Below are 12,775 nucleotides of genomic sequence, written 5' to 3'. Positions count from 1 at the left end.
TTCTGGCTCCATTCCTACAGCCCCCCCACCCCAGGCAGGGCCCACCTTCCTGCAGAAGCCCCCCTAGTTAGGGAGGTGGTGGATCTAGCACTGAGGAAGTCACCAACACGGCCTTGAAAGCTAACCTCCAGGTCCCCCCATCCCTGCCGCCCGGGGTGACAAGCATGTGTACACTTAGTATGGCATTTCCCAGTGTCTCATGTCCCAACTGACCTTCCTGGTTATAACTCAGTTTCTGGGATCTTGGGGCCTTGTCTCTCCCTCCTCTGTCTGATGCAGAGGCTGGACTTTACCACCAGAAGTCATAAACTCAAATGCTACTCAGTTGCAGGTACATAAGCGGGTAAAGTGGGGTGAGAGGGAAGCCATGGAGAATGGTGGAGGCTGAGGTGAGTGGGAGAACACATGCCCCATTTAAAGTGGAGATAGGGTACCAGCTCTTTCAAATCCTGATTTAAGAGGAGCTGAAAATCCTGATATTTCTGCGTAATCTGTCAAGATGAAGTGCTGGCAATACATTTTATAAGTGTTGAAGTATTTTCGTGAGGCTGTGGCTTCACTGGGTGAGGGTAATAGCTGGGAAGGTGGTGGAGTTGGGGATGCTCTGGTGGGATACGTGGACTTTTCAAGGTCACAGGTGGTGGCCCTCTTACTTGCCCACTGATTGCCTCCACTCCTCCTCTTTCTCTTAGCCTCTCCCTGCTCTCTCCTCCCTCACCCCAACCCCTTCCCCTATGGGAATGTGCCCATGTCCTGGCCTCACTCCACTCCGGCTGGGAAAGGCAGATCGCCAGCACCAGGCCCCACCTCACAGCCTCTGCCCACACCACCCAGGAGAGCAGGTCACCCCTCTGCTCAGTTCATGCCTCCCAGCACCAGCCCTCCAGGCCCCAGCCCTGGGCAGAGTCCGAGGTCTGGACCCAGGCACCTGGGTTCCTCCTGCGTTGGTCCTGGTCCAGCGTGCACTGCCCTGGCCTGAGCCAGCCCCTCTTTGCAGTTACCCAGCCTTGCCCTGTTTGGCAAGGCAAACTCACCTGTGCCACAGATGTTTACTAAAGGCTGAACTCAGCTCTCAGCATGGGGGAAAGAATTGAACAAGATGGGTACAGTCCAGCCCACAGGGCTCACAGTCTAGGTGGGGCAGACCAGCCATGAACATGTAAACAAGAGACCTAATCGGATGACTTCAGGTTGAGAGATGTGGTTTACAAAATAACAAAACGGCAGTGAGGCAGATGAGGGTGACCTCAGAGGCCAGAGAAGCCTCTGAGGAGGTGACAGTTTGAGTTGGATCTCAATGCCAAAAATGCAGCCATGAGAAGATCTGGCGGCAAAAAGGAAGTGCAAAGGCCCAGAGGTGAGAACAACCTTGGGGTTTTGAGGAACAGGAAGAAGAAGCTAGTGTGAAACGAAGTGTTGAGAGGAGGCCAGAAGGAGGTTAAGACAACCCTCCAGGAGTGATGAAGCTGAGGCTTGGACTTTCATTTCAGTTCAGTGTTGCGGGGTGGGTGGGGGAGGGTGGAGAAAAAGGACAAAACCGGTTGATAATGTTGGAGCTAGGTGATGGATACATGGAGTCCATTAGTCTCTTTCCTTCAGTGTATGTTTGAAAGTTTCCACCATACAAGTTTAAAATATAAAGCATAAAATGCTGAAGACTTTTAATATTATGATTATCAATCTCTCGATTGTTGAGAGAGGACTATGCCAGCCAGCAGCAGGGAGTCCCACCAGCGGCAGCGGAAGGCACAGTAATGCCACCGCCTCCCTCCCCAACCCCTTCCCTGGCCCGAAGGTCCCAGTTGGGTGAGTTCGAAGTCTCCAGCGGGGCAATAGTGCAGAGCGCGGTGGCGGAAAGGGAGACTGGGGGGGCTTGAATCTGGGTTCCCAGTCCCGGGAGAGAGCGACAAGGAAGCCCCACGCCCGCAGCGCCTAAAGCGCCAACACACCCAAACGCACTCGAAGTCTGGCCGCTCTGCACGCGCACATTCTCTGGAACTCGGACTCCGAGAGTTGGCGTCCAGGCTCCGCCCCCGCCTCGCGCCCAGGCTCCGATTGGCGGAGCCGCCGGGAGGGGGCGTGTCGAGGAGAGTTGGAACTCAGCGGCTTGGGCGGCGGGGGTTGGCCCCCTCCGGCAAGCGGAACGCGGCAGCCCAGTGCGGTCTGTCTGGCCGGCTGCCTGGTGGGGCGCGAGACTCGAGGGGCCCCGGCTGAGGAGGTAAGGGTCACTAGCCAGGCCGCGGCGCCGGGAGCAGTCTTGCGGCCGACCGCCTCCCAGCTCCCCCGGGTTCCTCGTCTAGGTGGCCCCTGGACTCGGGCGGGGCGGTCGCGCAGCCGGTGCCATCTCGGACTCGGGCCCAGAGCAAAGGCGCGGACCAGGGCGCTTATTGCTGGCTGGTGGGGCTGGAGGCGGGGCGGGGGCTACCAGGAGCTCCAAGGACAGCGGGTTGAAAACAGGTAAGGGGGTCTCCGATGTCGAGGCAAGGTGCCCGGGGGGAACGCACGAAGTGAGAGCAGAAACGATCTGGAGACGCCTGCAGGCGTTGAGGCCCGGGACAGCAAGGATCTCAGCGCTCCTGCTGTCTGGGGAGGGTTCGGGGATTCCTGACTCGTGGGGCCGCCACTCTTGGTCCCAGTCTGCAGGGTGTGTTGGCCCAGGGAAGCGGGGAGGAGAGGCAGGGTGGTAGGGCTTTCCGAGTGGCCTGGGTGCTTGCTGGCCCCTGAAGCGTCTGAGTTTGTGACTTTGGGTGGGAGTTGTCGAAAGAAACAGGGCCAGGCTTAATCTCCAATTTTACAGAGGAAGTACTGAGGCTGACCCAGAGAGAGGTGGCAGTTCCTTCCCAGCCTGGAATCACCCGGAATCTCCTTCCCTTTCTCTCTCCCTGAACACCTGAAGAGCTGTGTCCGGGAGAGTTGTCATCCAGCCCCCTTACCAGATAGGAAAGTGGATGCCCTGAGTCACTTTGTAACTTGATCAGGGATATATTCGTTTGGAATTTGAACGGCATTGTTACCTCACCACGAGGTAGGTCAGAAGCCAGGGAAGAGGGGAGGATGATTGCTGGCAAATTTCCACTTCATGCTGGCATGTTCCTGGGCATGCCATTTCCACTGGGGTTGTCTCTGACTTCAGCCTGTGTCCCTGCACACATCAACCCCCAGGGCTGCCAGGATGGGCAATTGAGGCAGCCCAGCTGAGCTCAGGGACTTGTGCAACCCAGCCCACTACAAGGAAGGAAAGGGCTGGGCAGCTCAGCCAAGCTAATGGACCTGCCCAGGCCACCCCTTGACCTGGGTGGAGAGGGTTGGGGGTTGGAGATCAGGCATTGGGAGAGGGGCCCTGCCCTCTGAACTTGAAGATTTCTGATTCTGTCTTCAGCAGCTCATGGTTGTCTTGGAGCTAGGACCTTGGGCAGTTGCTTTGATGATGGAGGTGGCACCTTCCCCAATGGGGCTTTTGTGAAGAGTTGGCATGATAATGCTTGCAATGTGCTTACTGTTGTGCCTGGTGAGCTGTAAGCTCTTAGTTAATGGCACCCCTGGTTTATTTTCCTTATTACTATTCTTTTCATGGAGGAGGGCTTTCCAGAAAGCATAGAACTGGACAAGCCTGAGGGGTGGCCCCTCTGGAAGGAAAGGACACTTGGATTGTACTTGGAGAAAAACTCAGATCCTCATTTTGGCCTGTGGACCTGCAAGACTGGCTCCTACAGCACCTTTAACCTTACCTGTTACTCCTCCTGCCTCCATAGTCAGGTCTTTGAGCTGTTCCCTCAGCCCAGAACTTTTTTCCCTCAGGCCTTTGCATGGCTAAGATCCTTCACATTCAGGTTGGTGCAAGGTCACTTCCTCACCAGGCCTTTCCTGACTGCCATCCTCACCCTAGCCTTGCTCAGCACATCAGCCCTTTTCTTTGTGGCATTCACAATCAGAAATCACCTTGTTGATTTATTGATACTTTCTAGTCTGGCTGTCGCACGAGGCTGTCTGATACTGAAGGGTCTGGTCCCCAGCTCCTGGCTGTAACCTGGTCCCAGTCCTGCCTAGTAGAACTGTGCCAGGCACATAGTAGGGCTTTAGTAAATATTTAGAAGGTGAAGTCAGGTAGGCATGAAGACAGTGTGGGCCGGGTTGGTACTGGAGGGAATGAGGGTCAGGTGATAAATCAGCCCTGCCCTAATCTGGGGAAGCCAAGGGATAGTCCAAAGGGCCAACACCCTGACTCTCTCTGTGACCTTGGCCAGGTAACTCTCTCTCTGATAAGCAGCTTCCGCAACTGTAACTCTTAATGGAAGGATGGACCTGAGTGCCCCTCCCAGGTCCTACTGTACAGGGTTCCCAGGTTGGGACCCCAGACAGCTCTTCGAATCCCAAAGGCTGTGTCCAAGTGGAGGAGACTGGCTCCATCAGGACGTGGCTCCATGTCAGGTGCGTCCCTGGAGCAGGCACATTATGCATTTGCAAGTGTGTGGTGGCATAGATTAGGGGTCTGCCAACTTTTTCCGTGAAGGGCCAAATGGTAAATATTCTAGGCTTTGCAGGCCCATCTCTATTACATGTGGCTATGTTCCAATAAATTGTATTTGAAAAGCTGGCAGTGGTTCGGGCCTGGTGTAGATTTGCTCCCCCTGGTGTAGATCACATGTGACACCTCAACTGTCAGGCATAGAACCCTGGCCACCCAGTGCCACCTGGAGCATGGCTTACTCACTGAGAGAGCCGTTGGCCTAATTCAGATGGTGGGATCACTGGTGTTTAGGAAGGCCAGCCCTGGAGCCTGCCCCACTTCCAAAACATGCAAGAAAGAGCTGGCCTGTTTCCTTCTTTGCTCCCAGACACTGGCCCTTCATGAGTGTCCACCTTCTGTCAGCACTTGGGGTACCACACAGGGGTCAGCACAGGCTGTCCTGAGGCAGGCAGCCACAAAAAGAATGGGCACAGGCTCAGCTCTCCCTCCGCCCTGTCCTAAGGGAGGGTAGTTCACTTCTTTAGTGAGAAAAATAAAAAGAGGATTTCTCATCTGCTGGGAGGGGTGGGGGATGGGGAGGTGGGGTTGCTGCCACATTTACCAGGAAAATCTCCTGGGGCTTTCCCTGGGGGTCCAGTGGCTAAGACTCCACACTTCCACTACAGGGGGGGTGCAGGTTGGATCCCTCATCAGGGAAATAAGCTGTTGACATGGCCGAGAAAAAAAATCTCCAGGCTATGTTAAACCAGGTGTGAAGTGAATTTCTGGTTGTGGTAGCAGCTGTGGTGGGCGGATGTCGGGGAGCTCCCCAGGAGGATGCTATCTGCTGGCCCCTCACCCCAGCTACTCACTGCAGGCCCACGGGGGAGGAGGCACGAAAGCCTTCCCACTATCCCGTCTGTGTGTGGGCTCAGCTCAGAGCCCAGACCCCTTTCATGGTCACCAGGGACTCCCCATTCTTCCTGGACCATGTTTTGCTGCCAACAGCTGAATGGGGTCTACCAGGGCCTGGACGGGGTCTGTAAACCACTGATGAGGGACCCAGCAGTGTGGGGCATCCTGGGGCCTCCTACAAGGCACAGGGAGACAGTGTTACAGGCCCTCCCCTGCCCAAAGCTCTCCCCTCCATGGGCACTGCCCCTCACTTCCTCCATGCAGCCCACCTGGGTAGCATCTAGTCAGAGGTGGATTCTGAGCAAGTCTGCCTCCAGAGCTCACCCAGCCCCACCAGGCCAGGGTTGTGGCGGGAGGGGGAGCAATAGGAGGGGCGCCTGCTCTTCACTCCACCTAAGTTCCGTCTGCCTCGGTGCTGAACATGCTTGGCCTCGGAGTGTGGCTGTAAGATTGGGGTTTCACCCACTTCTGCCAGGTGGTGACACCCAGGAGTTTTGGAGGGAACAACTGGTGTTCCATCCTGAGATGTTCATCCTAGCATGTCCTGCAGCCTGGGCCCTGCTGCTGTGTACTCAGGGGAGGCCCAGCCAGGTCACCCACTGTGAGGCTAGTAGAGCCTACAGCTGTTGACCCAGACCTTATACTATACTTCTTTTCTTTTTGAGGACCTTATATTTAGAAAGAAGGAAAAGTTCATGTTCCCCCTTCCCGGAATTGATTGGTACTGGGACTTTATCACACATGCTGCTGCCTTTTTTTTTTTTTTTTAAGTGAAAGAAATAAAATATTGTAGATAAATCTGGAATCTTTGATCTAACATGCCTAATGACATTCAGGTGTCCTCCCCCAGGCCATTTGTCTCCTGATCTTGCTTTGTGTCCATCTGTTTTTGTAAACCATCTTAACCATTTTTAAGCTTACAGTTCAGTAGTATTAAGTATATTCCTATTGGTGTGAAATATCTCCAGAATTCTTTCCACCTTGCAAAACTGAAATGCTAAACCCATTAAATAACAACTCTCCTCTAACTTTCACCCCTCCTCCCCTGCTCTTCCTCCTTCTCCAGCCCTAGCCCTAGTAACCACCTTGCTACTTTCTGTTTCTATGAATTTAACTACTATAGATGTATCATATTAGTGGTATCATGTGGTATTTGTCTTTTTGTGACTGGCTTATTTTAGTTGGCGTAATGTCTTCAAGATCCATCCATATTGTAGCAAGTGATGGGATATCTTTTTAAGGCTGAATAATATTCCATTGTATGTCCATAGCACATTTTGTTTATCCATGCATCCATCAGTGGACACTTGGGTTGCTTCCACTGCTTGACCGTTGTGAATAATGCTGCTATGATCATGGGTGTGCAAATACCATTTGGAGATCCTGCTTTCAATTCTTTGGATAAATAATCAGAAGGGGATTGCTGAATCATATGGTAGTTCTATTTTTAATTTTTAGAGGGGCCTCCATACTTTTTTCCCCAGTGACTGCACCAATTTACATTCCCACCCACAGTGCATGAAAGGTTCTAACTTTTCCACATCCCCCTGCCAACACTTATTTCCTGTTTTTGTTTTTTTTTAATAGCAGCCATCCTCATGGGTGCAAGGCTCCATCCTGTCCATTTTTATTTACAGATATAGTTCATGAACACTTCTTAAATGCATAATTTCTGCATACACAGGGTCAGATCATTCTGCAGGGTGCTTTTTCCACTCAGCATTTGGTGTCTATTGTCACTCCATGTTGACCCACGTGGATTGGGTGCTGACAGTAGCCCTTTGTGTGAATGCACCCAGCTCACCCTTTGTTCTGCCCTTTCCCCTCTGCCAAGAATCTCTGTTGTTGCTGCCACAGGTCCCAAAGTCACTGCTCTTGGTGCCTCTCCTGCTGCTATGCTCTGAGCTTCTCCAGCGGAACCCTCATCCACTCCATCCTAGGGGTCCTGGGGGTGGCCTCTGGCATGTTGCCAAACTGTCCACAACAGGGACGTGGTGACTGGTCCTAACAGAATGGCCCAGGGCTATCACTGATAACCAGCTGGGTTTGCAACATGCAGCCCAGTTCAGCAGCCTAAAAATAGTGGTTCTTACATAAAGTGGTGTGGACAGCACTTCTCAGGACGGCTTGTGGTCTGAAAGGGGCAAGTGATACGTGCCTCGGGGCTGAGCACCCCTGTTGTGTAATGCATCCAGCCCCCGCACTGGCCCCACTTCAGCCTCCCACAGGTGGCCAGACTTACGGAACTGCAGTGTGGTGACCTAGAAACTCTATGAGTGTGATCGGTTTGGTCAGGGGCGCGCTCTGTGCTTGTGTGCACGTGGTGGTGGCGGCGGCGGCGGCAGCTGTGGGTCAGCTCTCTTCTGCTTCCTCTAGAGACAGGAGGTGGAGGCTCATTCCTCCCACAGTGGGCCTGAGAGAGCTTTGGTTCATTCATTCACTAGTCACTCAGGAAGCACCTACTGTGTGCTTAGCACTGTTCCACGTATTGGGGATACAGTGAATAAGAAAAAACCCTGTTCTGATGGAATTTTGAAGTGGGTGAGGGAAATAGAAAACACGCAAGCAAACAATCGATAGGCAAGAAAATATCAGGCCCTGATAAATCCTGTGAAGAAAAAGCAAAATAGGGTAACATCCTACAGAAGGGGTTGGCAAACTTTCTCTGTAAAGACCATAAATTTTAGGTTCTGTGACCATGTGGTCTCTGTCACAGCTCTCAGCTCTGTTATTGCATCAGGAAAGCAGCACAGGCCACTGTAAATGAATGGCACGGCTCTGTTCCAATGGCACAGCCACAAAATCAGGCTGTGGGCCAGATTTGACCCTCAGGCCATGATTTGCCAACCCTTTCCTGGGTTGCGGGAGAAGCTGCCTGAGCTGGGGTTGTCAGAGAGACTTTCAGAAAGGGAGATAGCCTTGCTGGAGTTGTGTGGTGAGAAGTGGGCAAACCAGGGCCAAGTGTGAGAGAGAAAAATGATGGAGCTTGCTCACTGGCTGAATGTTGGGAGTACAGGAAAGAGGAGGTTCAAGGATGAGTCCTAGATTTTGGGCTTCCACAACTAGGTGAATGGTGGTTTGTTTCTGAAAAGAAGAGGATCTGGTGGGAGGTCACGGGGGCAGCTCAGGGGAGAGCTGGGACTGCTGGCTTGGCCTGGGTCAGCAGTGTTTGGGTGTCTTCAATGCCGTGAGTCTGGTGAGTCAAAGGGAGTGGATGTGGGCAGAGCAGAGGAGGCCCAGGTGAGATCTGGGGCTACCACGTGGAGTGCTCGGCAGAGGAGGACAGAGGCCTCTCCTCCATGGGGAACGGCTCTGAGCAGTGTGGTCTCCAGTGGTGCAGGCCCTGGGCTGCCTGATTCCTAACAGAGCCTCAGTTTCCTTCTGTCAGTGGTAATTCTACCAGCTCGGGTTGGTGTGAGGACAAGTTGAGATGGTCATGATTGACATGGAGGAAGCCCTCTGCAGTGGTGCCTGGTGGCGTTCCATCAGAACAGGAGCCTTTTCTTATTCACTGTATCCCCCGTGCATGGAATGGTGCTGAGCACACAGTAGGCGCTTCCTGAGTGGCTAGTGAATGGGCCCACGGGCTGAGTGAGTGGGTTGCAGGGTCTGTGATGTTTTGGCTTGGTAGATGGAGGAGTCAGTGACCTTTGGGGTTGCAGCACTCCATTATCTGGCTTTCCCCAGCTGGTACAGGCTTTTGCACCCTTCTGCCTGGGGCAGGCCCAAAGCACGGGGTAGTTAGTGCTCCTGGAAGCCCCTGATGGGAGTTGGGGCTCAGTGTCCTTGTCTCTTGGGCAGTGGATGGTGTTGAGACCTGTTCTACCCTGTCTTCCAAAGCTCCCCGAGGGTTGAGCCCCCCTGCCCCGCGCTCAGTCACACATCTTTACTACTGCCTTCCCATCCCGGACTGGCTTCCACAAGCCCCTCACCTCCCAGTAACTCCATGTCTAAGGGGTGGCTTCTGGAGCAGCCAGTTTCCTTGGTTGAGTGGCACATCTGGGCCTCCTGGGTTGCAGTCGGGGTAATTAGTGGGTTGTCTGACCTATGGGTTGGGCAACTGGGGGTTGGGGGTGGTCTTGACCCCCAGCTGTGTCAGAGCAAGCTGACGGCCTCCTCTGCCGCTCCTCCCACAGCCGAGTGGCCGAAGATGGTGGACTACCTGGCAAACACGGAGATCAACAGCCAGCGCATCGCGGCTGTCGAGAGCTGCTTCGGGGCATCAGGGCAGCCACTGGCCCTGCCGGGCCGAGTACTGCTGGGTGAAGGCGTGCTGACCAAGGAGTGCCGCAAGAAGGCCAAACCGCGCATCTTCTTCCTCTTCAACGACATCCTGGTGTATGGCAGCATCGTGCTGAACAAGCGCAAGTACCGTAGCCAGCACATCATTCCTCTGGAGGAGGTGACCCTGGAGACGCTGCCGGAGACTCTGCAGGCCAAGAACCGCTGGATGATCAAGACGGCCAAGAAGTCCTTCGTGGTGTCCGCTGCCTCCGCCACGGAGCGCCAGGAGTGGATCAGCCACATCGAGGAGTGCGTGCGGCGGCAGCTGCTGGCCACGGGCCTGCAGCCCAGCACGGAGCACGCGGCGCCCTGGATCCCCGACAAGGCCACGGACATCTGCATGCGCTGCACGCAGACGCGCTTCTCGGCGCTCACTCGGCGGCACCACTGCCGCAAATGCGGCTTCGTGGTCTGTGCTGAGTGCTCCCGCGAGCGCTTCCTCCTGCCGCGCCTCTCGCCCAAGCCCCTGCGCGTCTGCAGCCTCTGCTTCCGCGAGCTGGCCGCCCAGAAGCGGAAGGAGGACGTGGAGGAGCAGGGCCTCGGGTCCCCCGGGCCGTCGGCCTACCTGGCGGGGGCCGTCTGCGGGGCGTCCAGTGGAGACGACGATGACTCAGACGAGGACAGGGAGGGCAGTGGGGATGCAGACTGGCCCAGCCGCGTGGAGTTCTACGCCTCGGGTGTGTCCTGGTCATCCTTCCACAGCTGACCCCAGGTCTGCAGACGTGAGGGAGGGCTTCCCTGGTCACTTCGGTCCAAGCAGATGCCTCTGCCCGGACCCCTGGGAGGGCAGAGTTCCCCAAACTGCCCAGCCCCCCGCAGGGCCCTCCCTACCCCACAGGACCCTACCCCATGGGTAGTGGGCACAATGGAAGTGGCTCCTTTTCTCCGAACCCCCAGTGCCTCTTCTTGGATATTGGCATCCTTCTAGTTCCACTTAAGGTAATTACCTTTCCATTTAGCAAGCCCCAGATACCTAGGCCTCTTGGGAACAAATGTCCTTTCTCAGCCCTTTGAGCTGTAGCTCCAGAATTAGACAATCCCAGGCACCTTTAGGGACAAGAGAGAAGGTAGGACTGGAGTGAGGTCCCCTCTTTTCTGAGGCCTTCAGCCACCACACCTGGCCCTGCCCCCTTGCAGAAAAGACTGTGGGTCCAGAGAGGCTTCCAGGAAAGCAGCACCGACCCACCCACCTTGCTGATGCCTACCTGTCTGGCTGGCTGGGCCTCCTCAGGCCAGACATGTGAGCTCACCCAGAGCAAGGCAGGAGACTGCCATGCTGTGGGTGCCTGCCAGCCTCAGGGACTGCAGTCTGAGCTCCCCGTGGTCCAGGGCGGCCTGCCAAGCCCTCTGGTCCAGTCTGAGCTCCGTCTAGGTGTCTGATGCCCCTCAGTCCTGTCTTCATCCCTCCCTCTGCTGGGGAAAGCAGTGTTTTCTGTTAGGACTCTTATTGCAAGTGACAGAAACCCTGTCCAGACTGACTTAATAATAAAAAGGTTTATTCACTCATGTGGTTGAAAAGTCCAGGAGTATTCTTACTTCAGATGCAACTCTGTGATCAAGGACTGAAACCATGCTAAGTGGCCAATGTCAACAACTGTCCACCACGCTGGGCATCCCTGAGAACGCGTGCAGTTCCTGTGGGCTCAGATGTTAGCACCTCACCATGGCTGGTTCCCAGGGACGGAGCCCCGGCCATCCAGGCACTGTGACTGTGGCCTAGCACCTGCAGGCCTGTTCAGCTGGTGTGAGTTATCTAAACAGACAGACAGCAAGTAAGGAAAAGGAGCCAGCTCTGTATGAGCCTTCCAGGTTTCAAGCTCTCCCGTGTGGTCTCCGGCCCAGGCCTGCCCCTGGGTATGGTGCTATTGAGTGGGGAAGTTCCAAGTGCAGCAAGCTGCCTTGCTCAGCAAATGTGTGCTGGGGCTAGGGCTTGAATGGCAGCCTCCTGATGCCTGGCCCACACCCAGCCATGGAGTTGTGGTCCTTCAAGACAGTCTCCTGTATCAGTCCTTCCCCCCATAGCCTGGCTGACCTTAGCCACTGTGGCAGAGAGGGGCTCACTGTCAGCTAGGTGACTTTGGGGCCAGGAAAGCTCCCCTAGACCACACGGTGCAGTGCCTGGAAGCCCACCATTGGCTCCAGTCCCCGGGTGAGCAGCTGTCCTCCCGGCCCAGTTCTTAGTCCTTCGCTTGCAGACAGAACCCTGAGGATCTCCTTCGAGTGCTAACTCTGATTCAGCAGGCCAGGCCTGCTGCCAGGGGCGGCAACACTCCAGCCAGCTCTAGACTGGAGTCGCCACCATGAGGGAGAGCGGGAAAGGCAAAGTGTGAGGCACCCAGGGCCTGCCTATGGTCTGACCCGCAAGACAGAGGGACCAGGTAGGAAGGGTCAGAAGTGCTTCCCTGAGCCTCACAAACTGGTTCAGGCGGTTCTGCCTGGACAGAGGGCTCAGGGCAGATTCAGGGTGCAGGGCAACTTACTAAAGCTGGGTCAGCTTGGAAGGCCAGGCCAGGCAGTTCTGTCCCTTCACCCAGAGTTGGTTCCCAGGCAGGGAGTGCCCAGCCCCAGCCACCAGTCTCCTGGGCACTGCCCCACTCCCTGAGAACCTCTCTTGCCTGGTAAACAGGGAGTAGAAGCACCAGGACAGCGTTCCTTTGGACAGGAGAGGATTTCTGCAGCTGATTCCAGGCACCAGCAGCCTTCTCAAAGCTGCCTGCCAGAGGGGCACAGGCCACTGGGGCAGGTGAGGCCATGCCCTGCTCACCAGGCTGAGCAGGGGCTGGCTCGGCCCCCAGGCTTCCACCCTCGGGTCTGCTTCCCTTGTGGCCCCAGCCACTGGACTGTGGCTTCCCTGAGCCCTGAGGTGTTAGGGCCTGGAAGGAGCCAAGGGCTCGGGTGGCCAGTAATAGCCTTTAGAGGGCCTTCATTCACGCAGACTCCCTGATTGCCTGTGCTGCACCAGGGACTGGAGACAGCCTGAGTGAAAGGCTCAAGTTCTCAGCTCCCAAGGAACATGCAGCCTGGCAGGGGAGACCGAGAGGTCCAGAAGCAGGTGGCGTTGGTTCTGGTGTGGGCTGTGAGGGGGGCATGGACTGGGACAGACAGCATGTGGGAGAAGGGCAGCAATTA

General features: G+C 55.5%; 1 protein-coding gene across 3 annotated transcripts; it reads left to right on the top strand.

Moving 5' to 3' along the window:
- Nucleotides 1-2,079: 2,079 nt before the first annotated feature.
- PLEKHF1 (pleckstrin homology and FYVE domain containing 1) lies at nucleotides 2,080-11,152 on the top strand. Of its 3 annotated transcripts, none has more exons than XM_043436643.1 (2): nucleotides 2,080-2,218; nucleotides 9,499-11,152. In XM_043436643.1, the coding sequence occupies exon 2, from the start codon at nucleotides 9,513-9,515 to the stop codon at nucleotides 10,350-10,352; it is 840 nt and encodes a 279-aa protein (XP_043292578.1). In that variant the 5' UTR covers nucleotides 2,080-2,218; nucleotides 9,499-9,512; the 3' UTR covers nucleotides 10,353-11,152. The 3 variants fall into 3 exon arrangements, with proteins under 3 accessions (XP_043292578.1, XP_043292579.1, XP_043292577.1); XM_043436644.1 differs by lacking the exon at nucleotides 2,080-2,218 and adding an exon at nucleotides 2,225-2,457; XM_043436642.1 differs by lacking the exon at nucleotides 2,080-2,218 and adding an exon at nucleotides 2,835-4,428.
- The last annotated feature ends 1,623 nt before the right edge of the window (nucleotides 11,153-12,775 follow it).

Source organism: Cervus canadensis, chromosome 18, assembly GCF_019320065.1.
Source record: "Cervus canadensis isolate Bull #8, Minnesota chromosome 18, ASM1932006v1, whole genome shotgun sequence".
Classification (NCBI taxonomy): domain Eukaryota; kingdom Metazoa; phylum Chordata; class Mammalia; order Artiodactyla; family Cervidae; genus Cervus; species Cervus canadensis.
The sequence above is the reverse complement of the archived record's forward strand: the minus strand, read 5'-3'. Positions and strand labels throughout refer to the sequence as shown.